This window comes from Coenobita brevimanus, chromosome 51 (assembly GCF_032717465.1).
Source record: "Coenobita brevimanus isolate Jiangsu-jjx chromosome 51, ASM3271746v2, whole genome shotgun sequence".
NCBI lineage: Eukaryota > Metazoa > Arthropoda > Malacostraca > Decapoda > Coenobitidae > Coenobita > Coenobita brevimanus.
The window spans coordinates 36,471,732-36,495,984 of record NC_137004.1 but is presented as its reverse complement, the minus strand read 5'-3'; the positions used below and the strand labels follow the sequence as shown (position 1 = coordinate 36,495,984).

The 24,253-nt window shown below is 40.1% G+C and overlaps 1 protein-coding gene across 1 annotated transcript in view; it reads right to left on the bottom strand.

Annotated features, from left to right (window-relative positions):
* Positions 1 to 12,581, bottom strand: part of LOC145400214 (xanthine dehydrogenase-like) — a 38,161-nt gene extending 25,580 nt beyond the window's left edge. Inside the window, exons 1-13 of the mRNA XM_080272729.1 lie at positions 12,536 to 12,581; positions 11,238 to 11,404; positions 10,472 to 10,632; positions 9,721 to 9,857; positions 8,459 to 8,466; positions 7,744 to 7,800; positions 6,255 to 6,341; positions 5,848 to 5,920; positions 5,219 to 5,442; positions 4,459 to 4,561; positions 3,390 to 3,523; positions 2,949 to 3,077; positions 514 to 681 (exon numbers count right to left, since the gene is read on the bottom strand). Of these exons, the coding sequence (XP_080128855.1) occupies positions 514 to 681; positions 2,949 to 3,077; positions 3,390 to 3,523; positions 4,459 to 4,561; positions 5,219 to 5,442; positions 5,848 to 5,920; positions 6,255 to 6,341; positions 7,744 to 7,800; positions 8,459 to 8,466; positions 9,721 to 9,857; positions 10,472 to 10,632; positions 11,238 to 11,404; positions 12,536 to 12,581 (1,494 nt within the window). The remainder of the gene's footprint in view (positions 1 to 513; positions 682 to 2,948; positions 3,078 to 3,389; positions 3,524 to 4,458; positions 4,562 to 5,218; positions 5,443 to 5,847; positions 5,921 to 6,254; positions 6,342 to 7,743; positions 7,801 to 8,458; positions 8,467 to 9,720; positions 9,858 to 10,471; positions 10,633 to 11,237; positions 11,405 to 12,535) is intronic.
* Between the last annotated feature and the right edge of the window lie 11,672 nt (positions 12,582 to 24,253).

The following is a 24,253-nucleotide window of genomic DNA, read 5'->3' as shown; positions in this document are numbered from 1 at the left end:
TTCTGCTACCTTCACACATTCCGCGATCAGCACCAAGTCATCATCATCATTATTATTATTATTATTATTATTATTATTATTATTATTATTATTATTATTATTATTATTATTATTATTATTATCAGATACATTTGCCATGATTAAGTGATTTTAGATAGTGGAACCTGGGGGACACTGAACCTGGCCAAAAACCCTGATTATAAGGTTACCACCCAGCGTAGTAAATGGTTTCCTAGATACAGGAAACCATTTGGCTTGTTTCTCATTGTAGAGACCATAAGGCATCCCTACATTGAGTGAGTGGATGCTAGGAGCCTCCATTTATCAGATAGTGCCAGCATTCCTGGGGCTTGAATGGTGAGTGAATGGAAGCGTGGCCCATTGGAGTTGGGCAAATCTGGGCTGTCTGGACGTTGCTACTCCTCACTCTGCCCTAGGGTGGGGAAGGAGGTTCGGATGATGATGATGATAATGATAATGAATTTATTATTATTAAACATGGGCGGGACTGACCTTATAGAGGAGGTTCTGGGTGAGGGCCAAGCGGTACTCTGGTGAGGCATCGGCTGGCTGGTAGTCTGGTGCCACCTCGGAAGCCAGGGCATCGAGGGCCCCCTGCAGCGCTGTAGGGTCCTGAAGACTTTTATCCACCAGCGCAGCTTCAGTCGCCGTCGCACGCACCTGCGATGGAATAAGAAAGCTTATGATAAATGTATGTTGACTGCATAAGGTTCATTAACCCGCGCCGTCCCGAGGACGTACTTCCACGTCCTCACGTTTTGTCACAGCTAATCCCGAGGACGTACTTCAACGTCCTGCAATTGCAAGGTTCATAATTTCCACAATTTTCAATTTTCGCGGGGGCATTTTTGGTACGTATACACGGGACACCTTCCTCAACAAGATTCCAGGCAGAGACAATGCCTTACCCAGCATGACCTCCTCCCCCCCCCTGCATGCCCTTTTCTCAGCAATTCACCTGTTATCAGTGACCTGGCCAGTATAGCCATGTCATGCCACGGTACGAAATTCAGGGCCAGAGTGATTCCCCAATCAATGACAATGTGGAGGACAAACTTTACATAGCATTAGAGGAAGAAACAGTTAGAAATGATGATCAGGTAATGTGGCAAAAAAAGGTCAGGTATTAGTGAGTGAAACAATGCTTATAATGCCTATATTACTGCTTGAAAACCAATATACTCTTGTACTACATATAAATTCGTAACAGTAAATAAATAAATACCGTTTATGAGTGGTGTGAAATAGTTATCCTCCCATAGAACTCGTTTTCTTTGGTGCCAGCCTGATAGAAAACCCAGTAAGGTAAGGAGGCTCTCCTACCTGTAATGAGTATTTTAAACCTCAGGTGAGCGATTTCTCTATGAATTTTCGATGTTTCTCACCAAAAGCGAAAGTTTTAGCAAAAAAAAAAAAGGGTCGAAAAATGGTCGGGATTGGGGGGTACCAGTGGTAAAAAAGTGGTCGGGACGGGGCTGGTTAAGGCAGATAATTTATGTAAAGTCATAGTTTCCTCCTACAGTGTGACATGCACCCATCAAAAAATTTCAAGTCTCCAGCTGTTCTACAACTTAAACAAGGACAATGGGGAAGCAAATAAAAGAGTCTGGCCTATCGGGAATCGAACTCAGCTTGCCCCACTTGCAAGTTGGATGTGCTAACCCATGAACACTCTGGTCCCCCCAGAAAGACATCAAATACAGCTGTGGTCAGATGTTCGTTTTACACAGCCTCAAAGTGTATTTTTCCTCATGAGACCTTGCTTAACTAATCACCTGTGATCACCTCCTGCCTAAATATGCTTCGTGTAACCATGTACAAAATGTAGTCGGTATTTCGTTTGCACTGACTTAAAACGTATCTGTACCTCATGATTCTGATCACCAGTTATCACGGCCTACCCAAATTCACTTCAGCCGGCTGGGTAGCGTTGCAGTCATTTCCTCCTTCACATTATCTCAGCATGTGCTGAAGTTTTATGAAATCTTAGTATTTAATCACTGGTAATCAATTAGTTCGAATCTCACTTTATTAGTTCCGAATTCCAAAAGTGCCAAGGAATTATTGCCCATGACTACAAGAACCTCATTCATACATGAATCCTTTATATCATATCAATGCTAGTGCCAAACGGTCATGAGATCTTGCTAAACTAAAATCTCACTTCATTCTCTTAATCACGACAGTGCAGATGGATTATTTTTATGTATTCAGAAGAAAGTGTACCACCATCTTATCTCAGAACGTGTCAAAGCATCACGAAATTTTGACAGACATCACCAGCAATCAAATGGGGCGATTCTCACTTCGTGAGTTTCGAATACCAGAAGTTTAGAGGACCCATTGTCCAGGACTGTACAAGAATCTGATCTACCCACTCTAAATGTACTAAAACTTATTAAATCTTACTAATCGCCAGTAATCAAGTGGATTAGAATCTCCCCTTACTAATTTGAAACACTACAGAAGAATCTTAGAAAAATCATCGGTCTGATCCAGCCACGAATTTTTTACTAACAAAAAAAAAAAAAAAAAAAAAAAAGTGCCAAGCCTCATAAAATATTTAGTTTTTTTTTTTACTAATCGCTTCACTTCGCTACTTCATAACCTCAGGATTGTCACTGTATCGCAAAAATATCGATGCACATTGCATTCAGGAAAGCCTGGCACCAAGGACTATATACAACGCCTAACACTCATTGGTTCCACTCCACTTTAATAGTCCTGCTTCAGATTTCATTATATCAATTCTCTATCGTATCCATAGGAAGTACTGTATTACTGTCTGATATATATTCACATAAAAATCGAGCAATATTCCTAAAACATCGCGAACTGTTTTGATGATTTAGGTTTACGATCGAACTTCCTATCCGAGACTCTCTTTAATTTTCAAATCATGTGTACAGAAATCTGAATTCGCGTACGAATGATGCGTTGATGCCTCCGAAGGTGATGACTGGAGTGCCCTGGACGGTGTAGGCGTTGGCGGTGTCCACTCGAATATTGAACCCGGCGTTGACGTCTGCCTTGGCGTTGATGGCACGGGGCATCACCTAAGAGAGGAAGGGTTCGTCATTATCATCAACATCATCATCATCATCGTCATCACGCTAAAGAAAAAGAAACACACAAAAAGTAAAACTATTATCAGACTTGACTGTAGCATTAGAGGTTTGCAATGTTGTCGTCATCAACAATAAAAGCATCACCCTAACCCTGACAGCGACAAGTTTTATCGCCTTATAATATCTTAAATTCATCATCAATCTTGTGAGAGAGAGAGAGAGAGAGAGAGAGAGAGAGAGAGAGAGAGAGAGAGAGAGAGAGAGAGAGAGAGAGAGAGAGAGAGACTGCCTCCTTCCTACCTTGAAAGTCCTAAACACAACGTCATCAACCAGCACTCCAAGAGACATGGAGAGGATGACCCTCTTCTCCCCCACCAGGTCCACGGACAGCAACTCCTCCATGTTGTGATCTGTGGTGGCACCGTCAGGAGTGGCTGCCGGGGGGAAGAACAATGCAGATATATTTGATTTTCCTGTGTCTCTCTTTGTTCCCTTTGTATGTGTGGAGGGAGGGTGGGGTCGAGAGGATCCGTACTTCTTTTCTGTGTGTGCCTGGGCTCCCAAAGAGTGTCAGTTCTATGTGGGACTACTATTTATGAGTATTTTAGCTCTGTTGCTGTTTGTATCTCTCCTCCGCATCTGTGGGCGTCGGATCTTTGTGTCTCTCAGTTTTCTTTCTGTTTGTCTGTTATCGTTTGGGAGCCAGTATCCATCTGTTTATACTGATATATTCTACAGTTGTCTCGTTCAGGATGTGCTGGATGGTATTAGCATTTTTTTTTATGTTGATGGGTTTTGTGAGGGATATTATAAGAAATTATTAACGAACACAGACTTTCAGTATGTTCCTTGCCACAGTCAAGTTCGATCTCATGATCTTACGTCAAGTGGCCCACTCCTCTGCCGCTTGACTATTACCTCCTCCTCCTTTTCATTTTATTCCCATCCCATTGTTTGCAAAACTTGTGTCTGAAAGGACGTGACTTCACTGCCGGTCGGGGGCTCGCAAACGTTCGAGTAAGTGAGTTTTATTAAAACATGCAGATAGATCAGCGATCATCAGGAAAAAAATGACCCCTGCAAGTATGACTCTTCCTCGTAAAATGTGTTTGAATATGTGTCGTATGTGTACGTGCACTTGTATGAGGAGGTGTATATAAGTTTGTATATGACGTTTTGTACCTGTATTTGTAGGTGCATCTGGATGTGTACCTATTAGTTATGTGTGTACAGTATCGTTTGTATAATTTTTTTTATATCAGTGTACTTATGTTTATCTGTATTTTTACCTCTGTATCCCCAGATCACTAACATTGCTAATACACCCAGTTATAAATAAACTACAGTCAACCACACACTGTGACCGTACCCGTTGTGACGACAGCTCCAGCCGCCAGCATTCCAGTGAAGAGATCTGAGGGGAACTCCGGGTGAGCCACCTTCATCGCTATGTTCCCTGCCCAGGCGCCCAGCTGAGGGGACAAGAGGTAGGAGTGAGTGGCAGAAGGATTAGAGGAGATGGTGAAAGAAGAGGTAAGGTGATGGAATGAAGGGGAGATGGTGAAGGGAGGGATGAGGTGGTGGAAGGAGGGTTGAACTGATAAGAGCATGGGTGACGTGGTGGAAGAATTAGGGGAGGTGATGAGAGAAGGGATGAGACGGTGGAAGAAGGGGTTGAAGTGGTAAAGGACGGAATAAGTAAGTGGAAGAGGAGGAACTTAGAAAGAAATGGTACAGAGATGTAAAGTCGAAATGAGGGAATAAAGTGTTGTAAGAAAATCGGTAAAGGAGAGATATGATACTGGATGAAAAGGTAAAGTGTTGAATAACGTTAGCGAGACTAAGAATAGTATGATATATCTTGTTATGACAGACTTGTAGGCATGAGAAGTATGTCTTGACATACAGACAAGAGAGTGTTTGCTGTTATAAGACTATTACCTTGAGATAACGGGTTATGACTGTTAACATGTAGCAGGAAAAGAATGTTTGTTGGCATGAGAAAAATCTGGGCTTGAAAGCAATCTGTCAGCATGAAAAGCAGTTTCTTGGTGAAAAAACACAAGCCACTGGTGCCAAGGACTGATTTAATGACATAAGGAAAAAACTGCTGGCAAGCGAATACTAACATTTCTAACGCCAGTATTGCCAAGTTGTTTCCAGAACTCGACCAGCTGTGAGGCGTAAGAGAAGCCCGAGAGAGAGGTGGCGACAGTGTTCAGCTCCTCGATGACTCTGGTGATAGACACGTCAGCACCGAACGTCACCCTGTCCTCAGCCATCGTCACATTGGACAGCTCACCTATGTTGCGGGTGTAGATGTATTCGCTGTACGGGCCGTCACTGTACACAGCTAGAGACAAGAGATATATATTTGGGTATTAGTTTGTGTACACCAAAAACATACTAACTTGTCGATGTTCTGAGTGTAGATGTACTCGCGAAGCGCTGTAGTAGTACAAAGCTAAAGATAACAGACGGCGTATGTATATCCCTGCTATCTTTCAGCAGTATTATTCTGTGTAGTGGAGACATTTCCAACTAGACTCTTCTTAAACCTATCAATACATTTTAGTATATTATAATAATAAAAATAATATATCAGCAGACTGAATGGGTTATTGATGGCTCTGATGATAATTATACTGATGATGAAAACGCTGATGATGATGATGATGATGATGAAGCTGATGGTACTGAAGGTTGCAGTAATGAAGGTGATGGTGGTGAAAAAGATGACAAAATCCGTTTTCTTTACCTTGACCAGTGTTGCCAGAAACGAGGGTGTAGGTGGTGCCGTCTGCAAGGCCTGATAGAATGTCATACAGCTCCTATGAAAAATATAATTAGCGTAGTTAAAATTACAACTTCCTATCACAATATGTTGAAAAGTAATGTGCACAGGTTAGTTGACAAAATACACATACCCTTGCACACAAAAGAAAGTTTGGAAATGTTACTGGGAAAAGTTCCTTGTAGTGTGATGAAATGGTGCCAAGTAAATAATGAAGCAAATCGTTTTATAATGCTGGATGGAAAAATATGTTTGTAAAACTGTGGTTTAGGTATACCTGTGGAGTTGCAGATTGGAAATGTCTAGTGTTAATTTTAAAATACATAAAGCGTGATCATGAGTGTCAGAATGGTGAGCGTGTATGTGTTTACCTGCAGAGTGACTGGTTGGTGCCAGTTGCCTGCCTTGGTGGAGAGCAGGCGAGGAGGTGACGCCTTCTTCTCACTCACTGCACCCTCCTACAGCATGGGGAAAAACCTCAGTCAAGCGGCACAACAATCATACTGAACATTATCAAAGCTGTACTCCAGTAAAACTTATCGCCAAAAAAAGAACACCACCTAAGCAATTATAAACAATAAAATCTGAACACCAGCCAAATTCGACCAGTCTAACTGAATGCCACTCACGTAGAAAGCAAGTCAAAAGGACACCAGACATATAGAACATAAATCATTAAGACAACAGTCAAAGAGAACCCCAGCCAAAGAGAACACAAGTCATTACTGAATGTTGGTCAGCCAGAATGCTAGTCAAACAAAACATTACAAAAAAAAAAAAAAAAAAAAAAAAGCCAAATACACAGCCAGCCAAATTAAGCACACGTCGAACTGAACCTGTGTCAGGCTGAACCTCAGTCGAACTCAGCCTGTCACACTGAACTTCAGCCAAGTTGATATTCAGTCAATCTCAACTACAGTGAAATTCATTCTGTCAAATTCGGCCTCAGTCAAAGTGAACACTTCATTTGAATATTATAAATATGAACACCGAAACTGAACATCGTCATGATTGTACACCATCACAACTGAACGCCAGCAAAAAATAGCACCAGTAAAAATTAACCTGCAAATATTTTAACAACACTAAACCTGTATACCATCAATAATTAAACGTAATAAAAAATTGATATTAAATACAAATAAACACCAGTAAAGCTAAACGCAGCTAAAATTGAACTTTAATAACGCTTAACACCAGCAAAACAGATAAAATTGAACCCCAATAAAATTAACACCACTAAAAATGAGCTCTGCTAAATATTGAAACTTCTAATACACCAAACTGAACACCACTAGAACTACAATGCCACTATAACTAAACCAAAGCGAAAATGAAACCCAGTAATATCGAAGCGTATTTTACACTTGCGCCACCATGGACTCACTTGAATAATTATTTAGGTTACATCCAGGTCATTATATTCAGCCGCGAGAATATCTAGCAGATCAAAGAAAGATTAACTGAGACAGTTTTCAACCTTCCGACTACCAGAATTTCTCTCATGCTGAATGAAATCATCTTCTGGTACCCTCAGTGCATACATGAACGGCGAAAGTGTAATTTAATTCCCTGTAATATACTGTACCCCAGTTAGACTGACCACAGGTGAAAATGGAGTAGGAACTTAGAGAATGGAATGCAACGATTTGAGTTTGACGATAGGTCAAACGAAGAGATACAGGGAAGAAAGAAATATACATGCAAAGATTTATTGACAGACATACAGTAGATAGACAGAGAGAAAATTATAAACCGATAAAGATGCTGTATACAGATAAACCGATAAAGAGAATAACAGATAGACATATATATTAATGGATGAATGGACAAGTAGAAAGCCAGGCAATCCTCTCTCACCTTCTTGGCCTTCCCTGAGCAGCAGCCCTTACATGCCTTGCCTGTGGAGGGGCATTTCTTCACACCAGCTTCCTAGGGTGTAAGAAGGGAGGAAGGAAAAAAGCTAGGTTAGAAAAGGTAGGTCATATACCATTAACCTTTTCAATCCTATGACATGCAGCTGAGGACAAACATATCAGTCCACTCCAATATTCTGAAAAGCTTGTTAGACATGAGAGAGAGCATCAGTGGGTTTTGAAAGACACTGCCTGTTGTCTTGTTATCAGTTTTAAGGAAGCGGATCGATATCAGTGTCCACAACTAATACTTTTTTCATTCTTGTAATCTTCAGACAATTCAGTTCATTTTGGGAGAGCCCTTTCAAACTAGAGGGGTTAAATAGAGCCTTCATTAATGTCTTCATAACCACGGGCTTCTCGGTTGAATAAAATTTTTAAAATTTCATAATCAAAGTGAACAGGAGAAAGCGACAAGAGTTAAAAGAAAAGAATATCATAAATTAAAAGCAATACACATATTGCTGTAACCAGGAATAATCAGAAATATAAAACTTTTGTTTCTTTTGTAAATGAAGTATATTAGGAAAGATTGAAAAATCAGCTTTATGTTAAGAAGCGGAACTAAGAGGGTATATTTTTGTGATTTTCTGTACACGTAAGAGCAGAAAAGAAGTAAAAAATGGCGACCTCATAACGAGTACTTGGGAACTCTCCACAGTACGGTCTGACTTGTAGATATTCAGACGCAGATATCTCAGATCGTGTAGGTTGGAATAAAAATTAGAAGAATATCCTTTTTCAGTGATCACTTATGCAAGCAAGTTCTCATTGTTACCAACATTATACCAGACAATGAAAAACAAAATGTCCAAGACTTGGCCTAATAAAGAGGAGTGTTCGAGTTTTCATCTCAACCTACACAGTCGGACAAATACCATCAGAATACTTCTGATTCTGACTAGAGTGAACAGGCCCTTAACGTATGTTTCTTGTATCTCTCGTCTCCTGGTTATATCAGGCGCAAAACGTAAAATTTAATCAGTTAATAAACTATACGAATGATCTGGAATAGGTGCATAGTTCCCGTAGCTCACTGCCAGAATATGAAAAAAAAACTACGGCCTTTCATCATTTCTTTGGCACTTCTTCGTGACTAGCACCATATTCTAGATAACTCTTTTTTACAGTTCAACAATTTAGATCCAAGTCAAAGTGGATAGCAGAGTTTCAGTTAGCATTCCACAGTTACTGCATGTTGAGAATCTAAATCATTAAATCATTACTCTCCGGCTCTTATCACTCGCTGAGTCATTAATAATAATAATAATAATAATAATAATAATAGTAACAATAATATTAAGTCCAACGTTAGCAGAACTAATGGACTAAAGTGTTCTGATACGAGACCTATTATTGACACTATTGTCACTCGGGTTTCCATAATCTCAGATGAATATAATAATATAACGTTAGCTGGAATGAAATAATAGAGGTGTTCCAGTCTTTTAGCGGAAAAAAAAGTAAAAAGAAAAGTACTTCAGCACTGAATTAAACGTGGATCTTTTGAAATGCTATAAGACATGTTTGTATGATAACCGTATTTAAAAAAAAAAAAAAAAAAAAAAAAAAAAAAAAGCCAGACGGTGGACACTTTCCCGACAGTCCGGTCCCTGAGGCACAGCAGACTTACGTGTCGCACACTTTCACATGTCACTAGTTCGGTGCAAACCCCCACTGTGCTAAGGATCGTTCATTCAGCATGTGTGATGGTATATAGCAGGGATATTTTTATGACACTGTGGTTGAGCTTGTGAGAGAATAGTAAAGTCTCTTTTAGCAAAATTTGATCTTCAGACTTTTCACAACTGTAGCCTGGGATCGAACTCGAGTCCTTTCAAACAACAAGCCATTTCCCTAACCACTTATCCATCACCTTCCTTCTTTACACAGACCCAATATTACATAAAACGTGGGTGACGAATTACCTCAATATCCTGTGGCGTAATGGACTTCAGCGCCTCCAGGATGGGACGGTATCCCGTGCATCGACACAGAGACCCATCCAACTGTTTCTCCACGTCCTCAGGGGTCCAGTTTGACTTGCTCTGAGTCAGCCTGTGGGGATGGGAGATAGGAAGGGGGCTGTGAGAGAGATATGGAAAGGAGGGAATGAGGAAAGAAACAACGGAAGAGAAGGGGGATAAAGAGGAAGACTGTGAGAAAAAAGGGAAGTCGGGTGAATGAGGAGGGATACTGTGAGAGAGAAGAGAAATGGAAAGGAAGGCTGTGAGGAAAGGAAAGTTGGCTGGATAAGGAGGGAGACTGAGAGGAGAGGAATGGAGAGGAAGTCTGTGAGAGAAAAAGAGAGTTGGGTGGATGAGGAGAGAGACTGCAAGAGAAAAGGAGAAGAATGGAGAGAAGGGCTGTTAGAGAGGAGAAGAGGGATGGAGAGGGAGACTGTAGGAGTAGAGGAGTAGAATAGTAGATGGGGAATGAGGCTGAGGAAGAAAAGGAAGGGTGGGGAAGGTGGCAACGAGATAAAAGGAGAAAAAGGGATGGAGTAGGAAAAACAGAGAGGGAGGGAGGTCGTGAAAAGAGAACTGATGGATCACAGGATTGGTGGAGAGAGGCTGCGTGTGTGTGTGTGTGTGTGTGTGTGTGTGTGTGTGTGTGTGTGTGTGTGTGTGTGTGTGTGTGTGTGTGTGTGTGTGTGAGAGAGAGAGACCTACCCATGCATATTCATCACCATTCCAGGAGTACACCATCCACACTGCGTGCCAGAATACTTCACTAGGGCAATTTCAATAGGGTGGTAACCGTCATACATGTTGCCTAAGCCCTCAATGGTCGTAATCTCCCACCCTACACAGGCTAGGGTAGGCACCAGACACTGAAAGGAAAGATGAAGTTAGGCTAATTTGTGTTACGTTTGGCTGATTTAATTTGGTTAGGTTTGAATCAGTAATGTCAGACCTTACAGTTACTTCTCATTAGTCCTTTGCTGCCATTAACAGGGTAAATGACAGTAGAAAAGAATGCGTAGGCACTTAAACAATACTGTACAGCACCAGGCCAAGTGACAGCAGAAACGACCATGGCTAAGAGAATAAAGATCTACCCGCGCTGGAAAGAAATGGGACTTCTCTATCCATGCCGTCACTTGCCCCTTTCTGGAAAGGGATTTAAGACTATATGTGTTTAGGATTTAGTATAAGAAACGTACTACTTTCAAAGAGTAGAGTGAAAAGAATTTATAGACATAAGGCTAGTAACCGTAGATAGGACAATACGCATATCAATATATCTTGATGAACAATATCCTGGTCCTCTAGCACACAGATATGAAAATTAAATGGGAGATGAAAAAAAAAAAAAAAAAAAAAACTCAGTACTCATTTTGCTTATACGGAAAATCCTCATAATGGCAGTGTCGGAGTAATGACAGGAAGGACAGTACACGCACAACAGAAGCAGGACAAATAGGTAGATACTCACGCTGTTAACGGTGAAAGTCCTGTTGCTGCCAGTGTCAGGGTCAGGAACAGTAGCCATCACAACACAGGCGCCACATCCACCCTCGTAGCAGGTGGTGGTGGTGCCCAGCAGTTGGTTTGCACTCAGGAAGTTGGCCAGGCGTGAAGTGGCAGTCACATCGGAGCCAACTGTACGGAAGTAAGTGCAGTACAGAGTGCAAAGGAATGCAAACAACAACAAATAAACTATACTCGTTTCACCTTAACATGGCCCAGATTTCCGTCCTTTTGCAGACTTTCATGTGGTTCAATGACAGAATAAGACATTACTACGGCTCTACATTCTTCCCGTAGCACCTCTTCATAACTAGCATTATTTGCTAGTGTTTACCTATTGTTAAAACTCAGTATTCATAATGGGAAGATCGCAATTTTAGGCCATGATAGAGAAAAGTATTCATAGTCCTTGCCATGGTGTTTGTTATAGGGTAGAGTATAACTAGAGTCAAAGACGAGAATAGCAAAGCAGTAAGAGGAAAAATTAGGTGGTTAGGCACGTAGGTAGAGGTGAAATAGTAGAAGAATGTGAGGATACAACAGGTGAAGTATCAGACAAAGGATTAGGAGTATTTGCCATAAAATGAGAGATACAAGTAGAGAAGGTGCAATATTAAGTGCATTTCTGAGGATAGCCTACTAGCCAGCAGAAGACAGTAAGTAGAAATTATATATTAGCTGAGTTTTCAGGTCAATTTACCAGGAAAGGAAAGTGAGAAGCAGATGAGAAGAAATATTAGGCGAGCTTGTAGAATGTTAACCAGGAGAGGAAAATCAGTAGCAAAAGGGGTGAAATACTACGCCAGCTTTAAAGAATATTATCCAGCAGAAAATACTGAGAAGTATGAGAACTGAAGTATTAAGCGAACTTCTACAACTGCTATCCAGGAGAGAAAAGTGAGATGTAGAACAGTTGAAAATATAATATTAAGCGAACGTTTAGGAATATAAATCAGCCGGCGAGAGTGAAAAGTACAACCGGTGAAATACCAGTCAAATTTTTCAGAAATATTAACCAGCAAAGGAAAGAAAGCAGATTAGGTGAAATACTCAGCGAACTTCTCAGGAATGTTAACCAGCAATGGAAAAAAAAAAAAATGAAGTGAAATATTAGGCGAACTTCACCACCGAGGGGAAGAAAATAGATGAAGTTAAATATTAGGCGAACTTTTCAGGAATATCAACCAACAAAGGCAAGCAAACAGATGAAGTGAAATATTAGGTTACTCTAGACCCTGACTGTACACATCACCCGTTACTTACCTGCGTATTCGGTGCCGTTGATCTTGATGGTCAGTGGATTACTCATTTTGCCGAGACTGTGGACAGATATTGGATGGAAATAGGTTTGATACAAGACGAAAGACTAAATGCTGGGAAGACAGGTTAGATTTTTGTGTGTCAGACTCGGGAGATTTCTTTGACAGCCCGTTCCCTGAGGTCCAACAGTCCTCCAACATGCTTTATACCTTCACATTAGGGCTAAATTGTGGGTAAAGGAGTTAAGTACTGGACAGAAATATTAGACACCAAACTAACGGCTTAATACTAAACAAACGATTTAATGCCGTACAAACAAAGGGTAGATGAAATAAGAAAAATTAGAAACTACTGGACGTATGCTAGTTCTAAAGGTTCAATACGGACCATAGGGGTAAATGCTGGACAGAAAGGCTGAGTGATTGACATGAAAGTTACATATTGGAAAAGTGAGGTCAACTACTGGAGGAAATTATTAAAAGCTGGACAAAAAGGATAATTGACTAAAAGGTTATACATAGGAATGAGAGGTCAATATTGAATAAAATGGCTCAACGATGAAGAAAAAGGTTAAATTATTGGTAAAATGGTTATATAATAGAGAAAAAAGATCGAAAAGACAAATAAGTAGCTGACAAAAAGGAGAAATTATTTTTTAAAAATCGATATATTTGACGAGAAAATAAATGCTGAAAAAAGTGAAATACTGGACAAAAAAAAAAAACAAAGAAGTTGAATCCTTGGCAAAAAAAAGGTTATACACTGGACGAAAAGATTATATACTGCACAAAAACTTAGATACTAGACAAAAAGGTTAGATACTTAGCATAAAGGCTAGAAACTGGACAAAGTGGTTAGATACTAGGCAAAAAGAGTCATATGCAGGGCGAAAATGTTAACCACTGAACAAAAAGGTTATTCAATGAACAAAAAGCTAGATACTGGACAGAAAAGTTAGATACTGGTGTAAAAAATTATTACGTAATTTATTAGGAAAAAATGTTAAATACCCAGCAAAATAGTCAAATACTGGCCAATAGGTACCGTTAGATACTGGGCAAAGAGGTAAAATATCTGGTAAAAATGTTCAGTACCAGACAAAAGGGTTAAATACAGTAAAAAAAATAAAATAAATGAGATACTATACAGAGAAATAAAAAAGGGCCAGAATGGGTGAATGCTGAACAGAATGGTACGGTATATAATGAACAAACAGATTACACGCTTGTAAATTTTCGAAATTTACACCCAACTTACAGAAACAAATTATTATGCTAACGATTTTTTTTTCCACGCATTTCTGAGTTATTTATTTTTCTATAAACTCCGTCTGAAATGCTTTTCATGGACTTTGTAAATGTGGATTCTTCAGCTCCATTTCCGTCCGTCAGGGTATTTAAATTTGCTAAACTTACCCTATACTCTAATTAACTAACTGAAACTAACCTAGCCCACTTTAGGTAAACCTAACCTAATATGATCCATATTAACCTAATTTTAACATAAATCCTACTCTTCATTTAGTAAGTACAGTATAAGCCCAATCATTTCCAACGTATGTTTATGGAAGAAAAAATGCTTAGAATTGCATAATCTGTATGGTTAAGATGATAATATTATTGTCCCTTAGCTGGTTGCAGTTTCGAGATGATAGTTTGGTATATGATGGAAATATTTTACTTTTCGCCCATTTTCGAATCGCTTAATATGGTGGTGTTGTAGACGTAGATCTCACCTGTACAACTCTTTCTGCTGTAACAGTTTGGTTGCAGATCAGTAATAACCGAGATACAGCACTCGTAAAAATAGTCTATAATCGGGCATTGGTCAATAAGTCAAGACGTGGAGACAAAGATAGCAAACACAAAAATGATGATTGCAGGAGCAGACTATTTCTCTGGTCCTACACCTACTGAAGAGGTTCGGCAATAATTCACCAACAGCATTCACAGCTGCCAATGATATTCATGGACTTTTCACATTTCCTGAACTGTTATGCAACTGCATCAATTCTTCTTTATTCTTGTCCTGTGTTTGTTCTAAAATCACTTCACACACACACTTTCTTCACACACATGGAATGTATTTTCAGGGATACTATAAGCAAAAAATAACAAAAAAAGTAACTAAATAAAAGGCATCATCTGGAGGGCATTCAATGTTGTCAAGAAGTATTCATAGTTGAAAATATTTTTCTTTTTACTCAGCTCATCACGATTTCATTTATATATTTTGTATACATATAACATTCCATATTATCTTCTTAAGCAACCAGTATTTTTTACAACCACTCGTTATTCGCCCGAGCCAGTGGACTCCAGAACTTGACAACTCCATTTAATGAAACATCTGACTAAAACGTTATACCAAAGGAAGCAACGATCTGCCGGGAAAGTCAAACCTGCTCCTGAAAATGAATTCTTTAGCAACTGTTGGTATATTATGTCAATTTCAACTGAGATTTTGGTGAACTCTAGTTCCGTTGACGTTGAAAAGTGAGACTTTTCCCTGACAAGAATTACACCCACATATGGACGGCGTTGTTCAGTGGGGGACAAAAGCTTCGGCCTGACTTTGATCCTTCTCATAATAGAATAACGACGGATTACAAGCGTTAGCATATATAAAACGTAACCTGGAAAAAGATAGGTTCGATGGTGGAGAAGTGTGACGAGAAACTTGGTAGGGAGGTGTGAGGAGAGACTAACCTTACTTGTCACAAAAGCAGCGAGAATGAAACTGTCTGCTTGAGCAAATACGAGGTTGATTTATACATGCAAGCAACTCTGATTTCTAAAGCTTTCATTGTCCCCACTAATCTCTTATCGACCCCACCCTCATATTTTGCCCCCTTATCGCACTATATTTTCATGTCAGGATGGTGTTATTGGAATACTACTTTGGTGACGAGATGACTTGCATTATAGGGTGGCAATTGGAGCGCTGTATTGTATGTCTTATCTGTCAACACCACACCCCGACAATAGCTGTTATGATAGAGAGAGAGAGAGAGAGAGAGAGAGAGAGAGAGAGAGAGAGAGAGAGATTAATTCTAACTTACCAACTACCTACTCTTACCATATATTCATCATCATCATCACCATCGTCGTCGCTGCCATCATTGTACCTTTTTATCCCACCAATGGACTAGGTGAGGCAGGACCCAGAAAGCAACATCATCATCATCATCATCATACCCTTTTATCCCACCAGAAAATTAAGTGAGGCAAGACTCAGAAAACAAGATAGATCATGAAGATGGATAACTAAAAACAGCATACCCAGTGAAATTGGCCAAACACTCATTCAAACATCATTCAAGTCCCCGGAGTCCTGTCTTTACCTCATACAGCTAACCATCTACACCTTTTTTTTGCTGATATTTGATTTTGCACATGCGCTTCACATACACCCGTTAGGTAAAGTCAATCCATCGACTGTCAAATTAAAAATGAGGTGCCAGATTTTTGTTATGCGCTCTTCCATACACTTTTCATCCAACCCACTCTCTCCCCTGTTAATTTCCTAGCTCCATCATCCTCGATAACTAAATTACATAGTTGTTTACCATCGCCATCCACCTTCTTCTTGACCAACCACGCATGCTTCTACCTTCAGACTAACTCACATATGCAGTTTAATAATTCTATCAAATCAGTATTCTCCAAATGACACCAACGAAATACACTCTTCCACCCTATTATCAACACACTTAACTCCACATCATTCGCGTATGATTATTTTCTTTAAATCCCATCCACTCTACTGTACACATTTCACATACATTTCTTAAAAAAAAAGAAAAAAAAGAAAATCCCACTGCTCATTCTCCTGACTTTTCGCTCTCATATCATACCAGAGTGTGACACTTATATATTAATGTGTGTGCTAACACTTTCATGTAATCCTCATGCTGTCTCAGCACTCAGACTTTTATCATCATGGTCTTCATTGCACCAACCACTTTTTCCCGCCCGTTTTACTCTATTTTCCATATCCTTTACACGATTTTTTTTTTCTGTATTTGCACCGAGGCACTTTAGACTCCCTCATCAAATCAAGTTTCTCTCCACCCACCATCTCATCACATTTAGTCACGTTCTCTCACAACAGTCAGCTCTTTACTCCTATCCATATTTCGTTTTAAAACACGACGCTTACAGACATACACAAACCTCTGCTCCAGTATGCAAAGTTTCCGTTCTTTATAAGCAGGCAACATAGCATCTTCTGTACACATCAGATCTAAAAATCCTACACCCTTCATTATTAAACACATTCCCCACCCCTCTCTCAATAGCTTTTGATTTTATTCATGATTTTTTTTTTTTCGTGTAGTGTCTGTGTACTAAGGTAAATAACCATACTTTCGTGGAATAAGAAAACTCCTTTGGAGATTTATTTTTGCACGTCAGAAAGTAATGTGTGTGTGTGTGTGTGTGTGTGTGTGTGTGTGTGTGTGTGTGTGTGTGTGTGTGTGTGTGTGTGTGTGTGTGTGTGTGTGTGTGTGTGTGTGTGTGTGTGTGTGTGTGTGTCCGACTCTGGGCATAGGCTTCACAGCCCCGTTACCAAGGCCCACTAATCCTGCTACGTCCATACATCTCCACATGTCACCACTTCGGCGCTAACACCCACCGTCCATACCGAATACATGATAGGGCTGTCTCATACAGGACAGGTGTATTAGTATTAGCGAAGATATTTTTACATGTCGGCGGATCGTCTGGTAGAGCAGTTAAGTCTGCTTTATGAATTTCAAATCCTTAAACTGTTCCCTGCCCCAGCGGGAATTCGAACCTGCGTCCATTAGGACTGCAAGCCAAGTCTCTACTGATAAGGGCACCGCCGAATATATATATTTTTCAGTACAGTTACAGAGTACAGTTATAATATATGAGAAATTACTAATACGCAGGCTGCTTCACCTTACTCTCAGATGAATAAAATTGTCTGTCGTTAGCTGGAATGAAGTACCCTACGAGAGAGGGGATCATGAGGGGGGTAATGGTACTTGTAATAGCACTCTCAGTCCCCTATGCTCACACAGTTGATAATCGTCTACATTAGCTGGAGCAGAAAACTAGAGTTGTCCCGTGCGCAAGGGTTAAGGCTTCAAAATACAGAATATCGAAATCCTCCAGTATAGCGACATCTTTCTGTAGTTTGTTCTTGCTGCTATCAGGCTACTTTATCCAGCCTGGAAAAGACCCCTTGTAGTGGAGGGGTAAACGGAGGCTTTATCCAGTCCTTCTAGTCATAAAGTTTACCCTAAGCTGAATTAAATCGTCAAGAGCTAGCAACATTAAGGTAGAAATGTCGTTATTGGGTTGAGGGAGTTAATATTGTATGCTGTCCACATATTTTTCTACGTCGACCTTAGTTTATATCATTGGACAAGAGAATATCAGTCCTATCCGGGCCCTAACTTCCATCGTAGTTTATTCCTCTCGACGCCAGACGATTTTATTCAGCTGAGGTAAAGTCATAGAAACCTGAGTGTGTTAATACTGTAACCATTAACCCACTCATGGTCGTGTCTCGTAGCTTATTCCAGATTATATCAGATGATTTCTTCAGCTAAGTGAGTTATAGAAGCATAAAATTATTCTTATTAAGACCCTGACAATGCAAGTACTCTTCCGAATAACCTCAGACAATTTTGGTCAGCTGAGTGAATATGAGCCTCAAAGGGTCGTATGCTTAAACCTTCAGTTGCAAAGTGGAATCCAAGTTCCTAATTTCTGTGGTTATTACCCGTAGGTATGGTTAACATGCATCCCGCAATACAGAGTGCCTTCAACAACTGTATAGGAGAGCCAAATATGTTCCGTCTTCGTTACGTGGATCAAAATTTATCGTCAAAAATTGGGGGTTTGCTTTCCATTTTGGACTCGAGGTTTAAACATACGACTGTCAGTGTGAATCCTACTAAAACAAGATGATTCTGTTCAGCCGAGAAAAATCGAATCATGCGAATATCTGTAGTGAAATCCATCAGCGCGGAGAAATGGTAAAGTTGTTGGTCATAAGAAGAAGAAAGCCTAGAATTAATGCTTATCGGGTACAGCACCAGCATTGAGACAATCAGTTTTTACAGTCACAATCCTCCCCTAAACTCGAATCTACTTTCAGGCCTTCGAATACTCTGCTGGGTGGACAGGAAAATAAGATAAATAAACTCTATCCAGGGGTTTGATAGGTGTAATGCTCAGTGAAAGATAACATGGAAATATTGTTATCGTCCAATGTCAGATATCGAACTCCGGTTTTGCCAGTAACGGGCTCAGTGTGCTAATCATTACACCACTGGGTCCCCCAAATATCAAGCCAGCGGTTGATAAGGGAGAGGGATGTGTGGAAAAGTTTGGGGCGTGTCATTGTCTCTGATAAACTAATCGCTTTGTCACGCTACAGAGAGAGAGAAAGAGAGAGAACCAGGAAAGGTGTATAATTTTGTGGCAGCATGACAACAAAATCATGTGGTGGCAACAAGAAAAAAATAACGCAATGAAGAAAGCTGTGATCACCTGGAGAGAGAGAGAGAGAGAGAGAGAGAGAGAGGGAGAGTGTGTGTGTGTGTGTGTGTGTGTGTGTGTGTGTGTGTGTGTGTAGTCCTGGTAGATGTAAGAATTTAATCAAATGACGTCCATGAACTAAAATAATAATAACCAGGGGATTTTTTTGGTCACTGATGGTGTGACATGACCATAATTGTCTTGCTAGAAGAATAAAGAAATAAAATAAATAGGCAGGTAAAGTGGGCTCATTGGATAGACAGGGCTATAACCATTTCTAAATCATATTTCTTTTTCCTTACTTATTACGTTTTTCCTATCTCATTTGTGAAAGGGCTAGTGTACACTACTACTAACTCCGTATCTACGAAATGCTTTCTCCAAGTTTAACAAAATCATCTGGAAGTAGCAAGCGTATGTATACGATAAATCATTATGGGAATCAAATAGTCACGCTCGAGATGGTGAAAGTGGCACTGATTACGCGCGAAAACAAAGGCGAACTATCAAAATAAAATAAAAATAAGGTAGAGTTAAAGGATATTGGCAAGGATGTAATGTGTCTCTGATGACACACACACACACACACACACACACACACACACACACACACACACACACATATATATATATATATATATATATATATATATATATATATATATATATATATATATATATATATATATATATATATATATATATATATATATATATATATATATATATATATCCTCACCCTGCCCTTGGGTGGGAAAGGAGGTCCGGATGATGATGATGATATATATATATATATATATATATATATATAAATACTATATGTACGTATGTATGTCAGTCATGGCCATAAATAATCATCTATCCTCCTGTACCCCGTGCCTCAGGCTGGCTCGTTAATGCGAGGCAAGCCACATTAGAGTAGGAGGGGCTGTGAGGGAGGGGCCAATGAGAGAAGGGAATATGGGGGGGGGGACGAACGATGGTGCGGGGTGGAGTGAGGGAGGGTAGGTAGGGAAGAGAGAATGAAATGCGAAGTTGTTGCCATATTCAGTAATTTGTTTATATTCTTTCATTCAGGGCATCATATAAAAGAGTTACTATTCGATAGATGAAGCCGCATTACACCTTGTATAGCGGCGTCAGATAACATGCTTTAGATAGGTGGTGATATCAAGGACTGGCTCGTCAGAGAAATATATTGACGTGGCAGATCAATCATTAGTGCGGAGCCAGATATTTGTGTTTATCCGTGTATTTTGACTTCAGACGCAGAATGAAATCTGGATGGCTTTGACTTCCGTAATGTTTGTGTAAGAAACGTCCTCTGCCCTTACATATAATTTACTTTTGGAACTAACTATCATATGCAACCTTTGAAATGGCTGTGTCCAAGTAAATATGATTAGCCTCGCGGTATACACTCCCCTTATACAGTCACCATTATGTCAATTCAATAATTATTTAATGACATCTCAATATGAAAAGGCTATTTAAAATAATTCTGCATAAAAGGTAAATAAATTTGATGTCGGAGCTCATGGGTAGATATGATAACGGTATTTCTCATAATCTGTTAGAGGGAAAATTAAACAAAATCCCACCCAAACTCCCAAAATATATCTATGTCAATGTTTATCGACACTGGTCAAGCCAAAGCAACCAGGAACGCCTTAGTAAGTAGTCCAGTGGCCTCATGCTTTAAAAACCTCATGCAGGCTTCGCGGCACCGGGGAAACAATGTTGTTGATGGTTTGCTGGTTTCTTCTGAACAGCTCCCACTCGTCCTCGGTGTGATGGAGAAGGCGGGCCCGTGTCCTCTCGTTCTCTGGCTTCCTCACTTTGACGGTCTGGGGCCACACAATCTCCATGGCTCTGCACTAATATTTGATCTGTCACGTCAGTATATTTCTCTCACAAGCCAGTCCTTGATATCACCACCTATCTAAAGCTTGTTATTTGACGTCGCTATACAAGATGTAATGCAGCTTTATCTACCGAATAGTAAGTTCTTTACATCATGCCCTGAATGAAAGAAAATAGACAAATTATGTGGCCACCACTTCGCATTTCATTCTTCCTCCCCTCCCTTACTCTACCCAAGCACCATCGCTCGTCCCCCCACCCACCTTCCTTTCTCTCTCTGGCCCCTACCTCTCAGCCCCTCTTACTATTGTGTGACTTGCCGCGCATAAACGAGCCAGTCTGAGGCACGGGGTACAGGAGGATAGGTGGTTATTTATGGCCACGACTGTATATATATAACCAGTTTCTCCATTTAATTCCCGCCACCTAATGATGCTTTCGTTGAGCTTGGAAGAATCATTTGTAGATGAGGCACTTCGAAAAGGTGGGGGACATTATTCCTAGCACACGTGCCGCAAGTTTGAATTCATGCTGACTTTTTATGAAATTCCTAAAAATTCATTACTGTCCCTATTTTCATTTAAACTACTCGGTAATAACATGAAAGATAATTCCCGCTACACTGTTGTGAATAATATTATTCTTATAAGTTATCAGTGGTCTGCCGATAAACCGAGGGGCTGGCGTATGCCCCCTACGCCTGCATTTTTAAAAATCCGTGACTACAAACTCCATTAGCTCCATCAAAGAAAGATTTCTCTACGCAAGCGGAATAAATTGTCTGAGGTATCAGTAATAAAATTAGTCATTACACTGAAGCAATTAAAGACGGGATGAAAAATGCTTCCAATTAACCCTTTCTCTGTTAATGACACACTGATATTTTGCTTCCGCCACCATCAGGCTATTTCCTTTAGTTATGGTAAATGACAAAAGAGGGTAAGAATCTCATGCTCCTGTGACTCACTCAACTAACCAAAATCATGTCATCAGCTTAAACAGATTAAGAGGTTTGTCCCCGACCAAGAGAGGTTATTGGTGACATCAGCATTCTCGTCTTCAAATGACTCACTCATTCACTCACTCACTCACTACTCAGTCAGTCACTCAGCTGGATTAAGGTACTAAAAGGTATGACCGTGACGGGGTTAAAAATTATAACAAAAATAGAAACACAACAAATATATTAGTTCCCAAAACAGCAAACCACCAATTTTAGAGTAAACTTGCCACGAAAAATAACTGGGTAACAATAACAAAATACTACCAAGTAACGACCTGTGGTTTTTGGTGTGTGTGTGTGTGTGTGTGTGTGTGTGTGTGTGTGTGTGCGCGCGCAGCCAGTTAGAAAATTCAGTAAGCCCTTCTGCTCTTCTAATTCTTTCTTGGAATCCAACCTCATCCGTGTTCTCTGGTGAACAAATTTAGGCTACAGTTTGTGAGCGTCATGCGTAGCGGAGTTGACCTGAGCGACGGTAGGATCTTGGCCCTGATTTGGATTGGTGTCGCCCGAGCAGTAGTTGTCATGGTTCTCAGGGAGGCTGTACCTGAGAATAAATAAATAAGTAAATTAAATAAAGGTGCACAAAATATGAATGATATGTTAATGATGAGTTATCACAGATTATATATTAATAGCTCTGTAATGGTGTGATTTTCGTTTTATTCATACCAACTCTAGACGGTTTATTATAAGTGTGGAGAAATTTTTCTAACAGGAAGCACTAACAGTGGCCTTCATTAATATCTGCAATATGAGAGAACTTTCCTGAACCGGATGAAAGTCAAACATACGCTAATAAAACCTATTTCACAAATTGTAAGATTATGTGATTATTACTTTTAAAATATACTGTGCGTAAACAGAGTTTAAATTCTTCAGTGATGATTATTGAGTTAGCTTCTAAATTACGGGATTAATAAGTGATAGGTATAGCATGCATAGGCCTAACATTTTGAAGGCCTAGCATATAGGTTTAATGAATATCTTTGTATTATGAATGCGTAGATGATTATTGTTACTGAGTAGTGTTGGAATGATAAGTGAGTTAAGGAGTGAATGATGAGTACTGAGAACATTTATGCATCCAGAATATTTTGAAGGCTTAAGTGGGTGAATGAATGAAAGAATGAAATGTGTATGAGTACAGTCAGTCTCGAAGGCTTCTACAAAGAGAGAAAAATAAACTAAAGTATGACGAACCAGTTTATAAAAAAAATGTCCTATGAGCATGGAAACGCTTCAAACTCCTAATTTGATGAAGACTCCAATCAGAGCTTACCGACTGTACCAGGGTCATTAGGACAGCCATGAAAATTTTGCAAGGTTGGTCTCGGTCTACCCATAGAATACGACTTGCAGCAGTCTGTGTTATATCCAGGTCCCTGATTGTACTGCTGGGTGAATAGGGACAAGGGGAAAACATCAAACAATAGCAAATATTTTATAATTCTGTTCCAGGGAGATGTAACCAAGACAAATGAGTGGATGACATGCTGGATTACTGGACTTCATGCGATTCCAAGAAGGCATTGACTGGAGGGATTTGGTGTTGCAATACTGGATTTCGGAAGCCCGAATTCATTTGAGGTACATCAAACTTACTTAACCCCTTCAGTACATGGATCTTATATTTGCTTCATAAAAGCTGTCTCCAGATGATTTTATGTATCCTGAGACAGTCTTTTGTGCCCGGAATAGTTAAAGATAGTTTTCATTAGCCCATTTATTGTGAGGCTTTCCTTGATGATATAAGTCGTCCAATGGTGGCAAGAATGATTTTCAATACACCATCGCAATGAGGTTAATGAACACTGGGCTTGGTTATGTTTTTTTTCGCTATCATAGCCTAGACACTGAAGACTCACTTGAAGTGTTTTGGGCTCCATCTCTCCTGTTTCCCGGGACTTGACTTCTTAGCATTCTCCATGGTGGGTGAGTGGGGCCCTTGGATGGGAAAACAGTGCTCTGGGATGGGTGGGGAAGGCCTTTGGATGGTTGATGAAGGCCCTGCTGTGGGTGAGGGAGGTTCCGGAGATGGTAAGGGCCACAGGAACACGTTTGACACGCGACACAGAACGGGCCATACCACACCCAGGTGTTTTTGGACCCTGGACAGACTCGGCTCGGACTTCACTAACTCCTCTGGTGCAACCTTCTGCCGGAGGATTAATAGAAGAATATGAGAGAGGGCAGCTGGGACTGGTGGAGTAAAATAATACTGACCCGCACGAGCTCAGGAATTAGGAGAGAGGCTCCCTCAAGATCTCACTGTAGTTTTAATCTGATAAAGATCTCTAACCTTCTAGCTTAGTTGATGGCCATGTTTGGTGAGACGGGAGC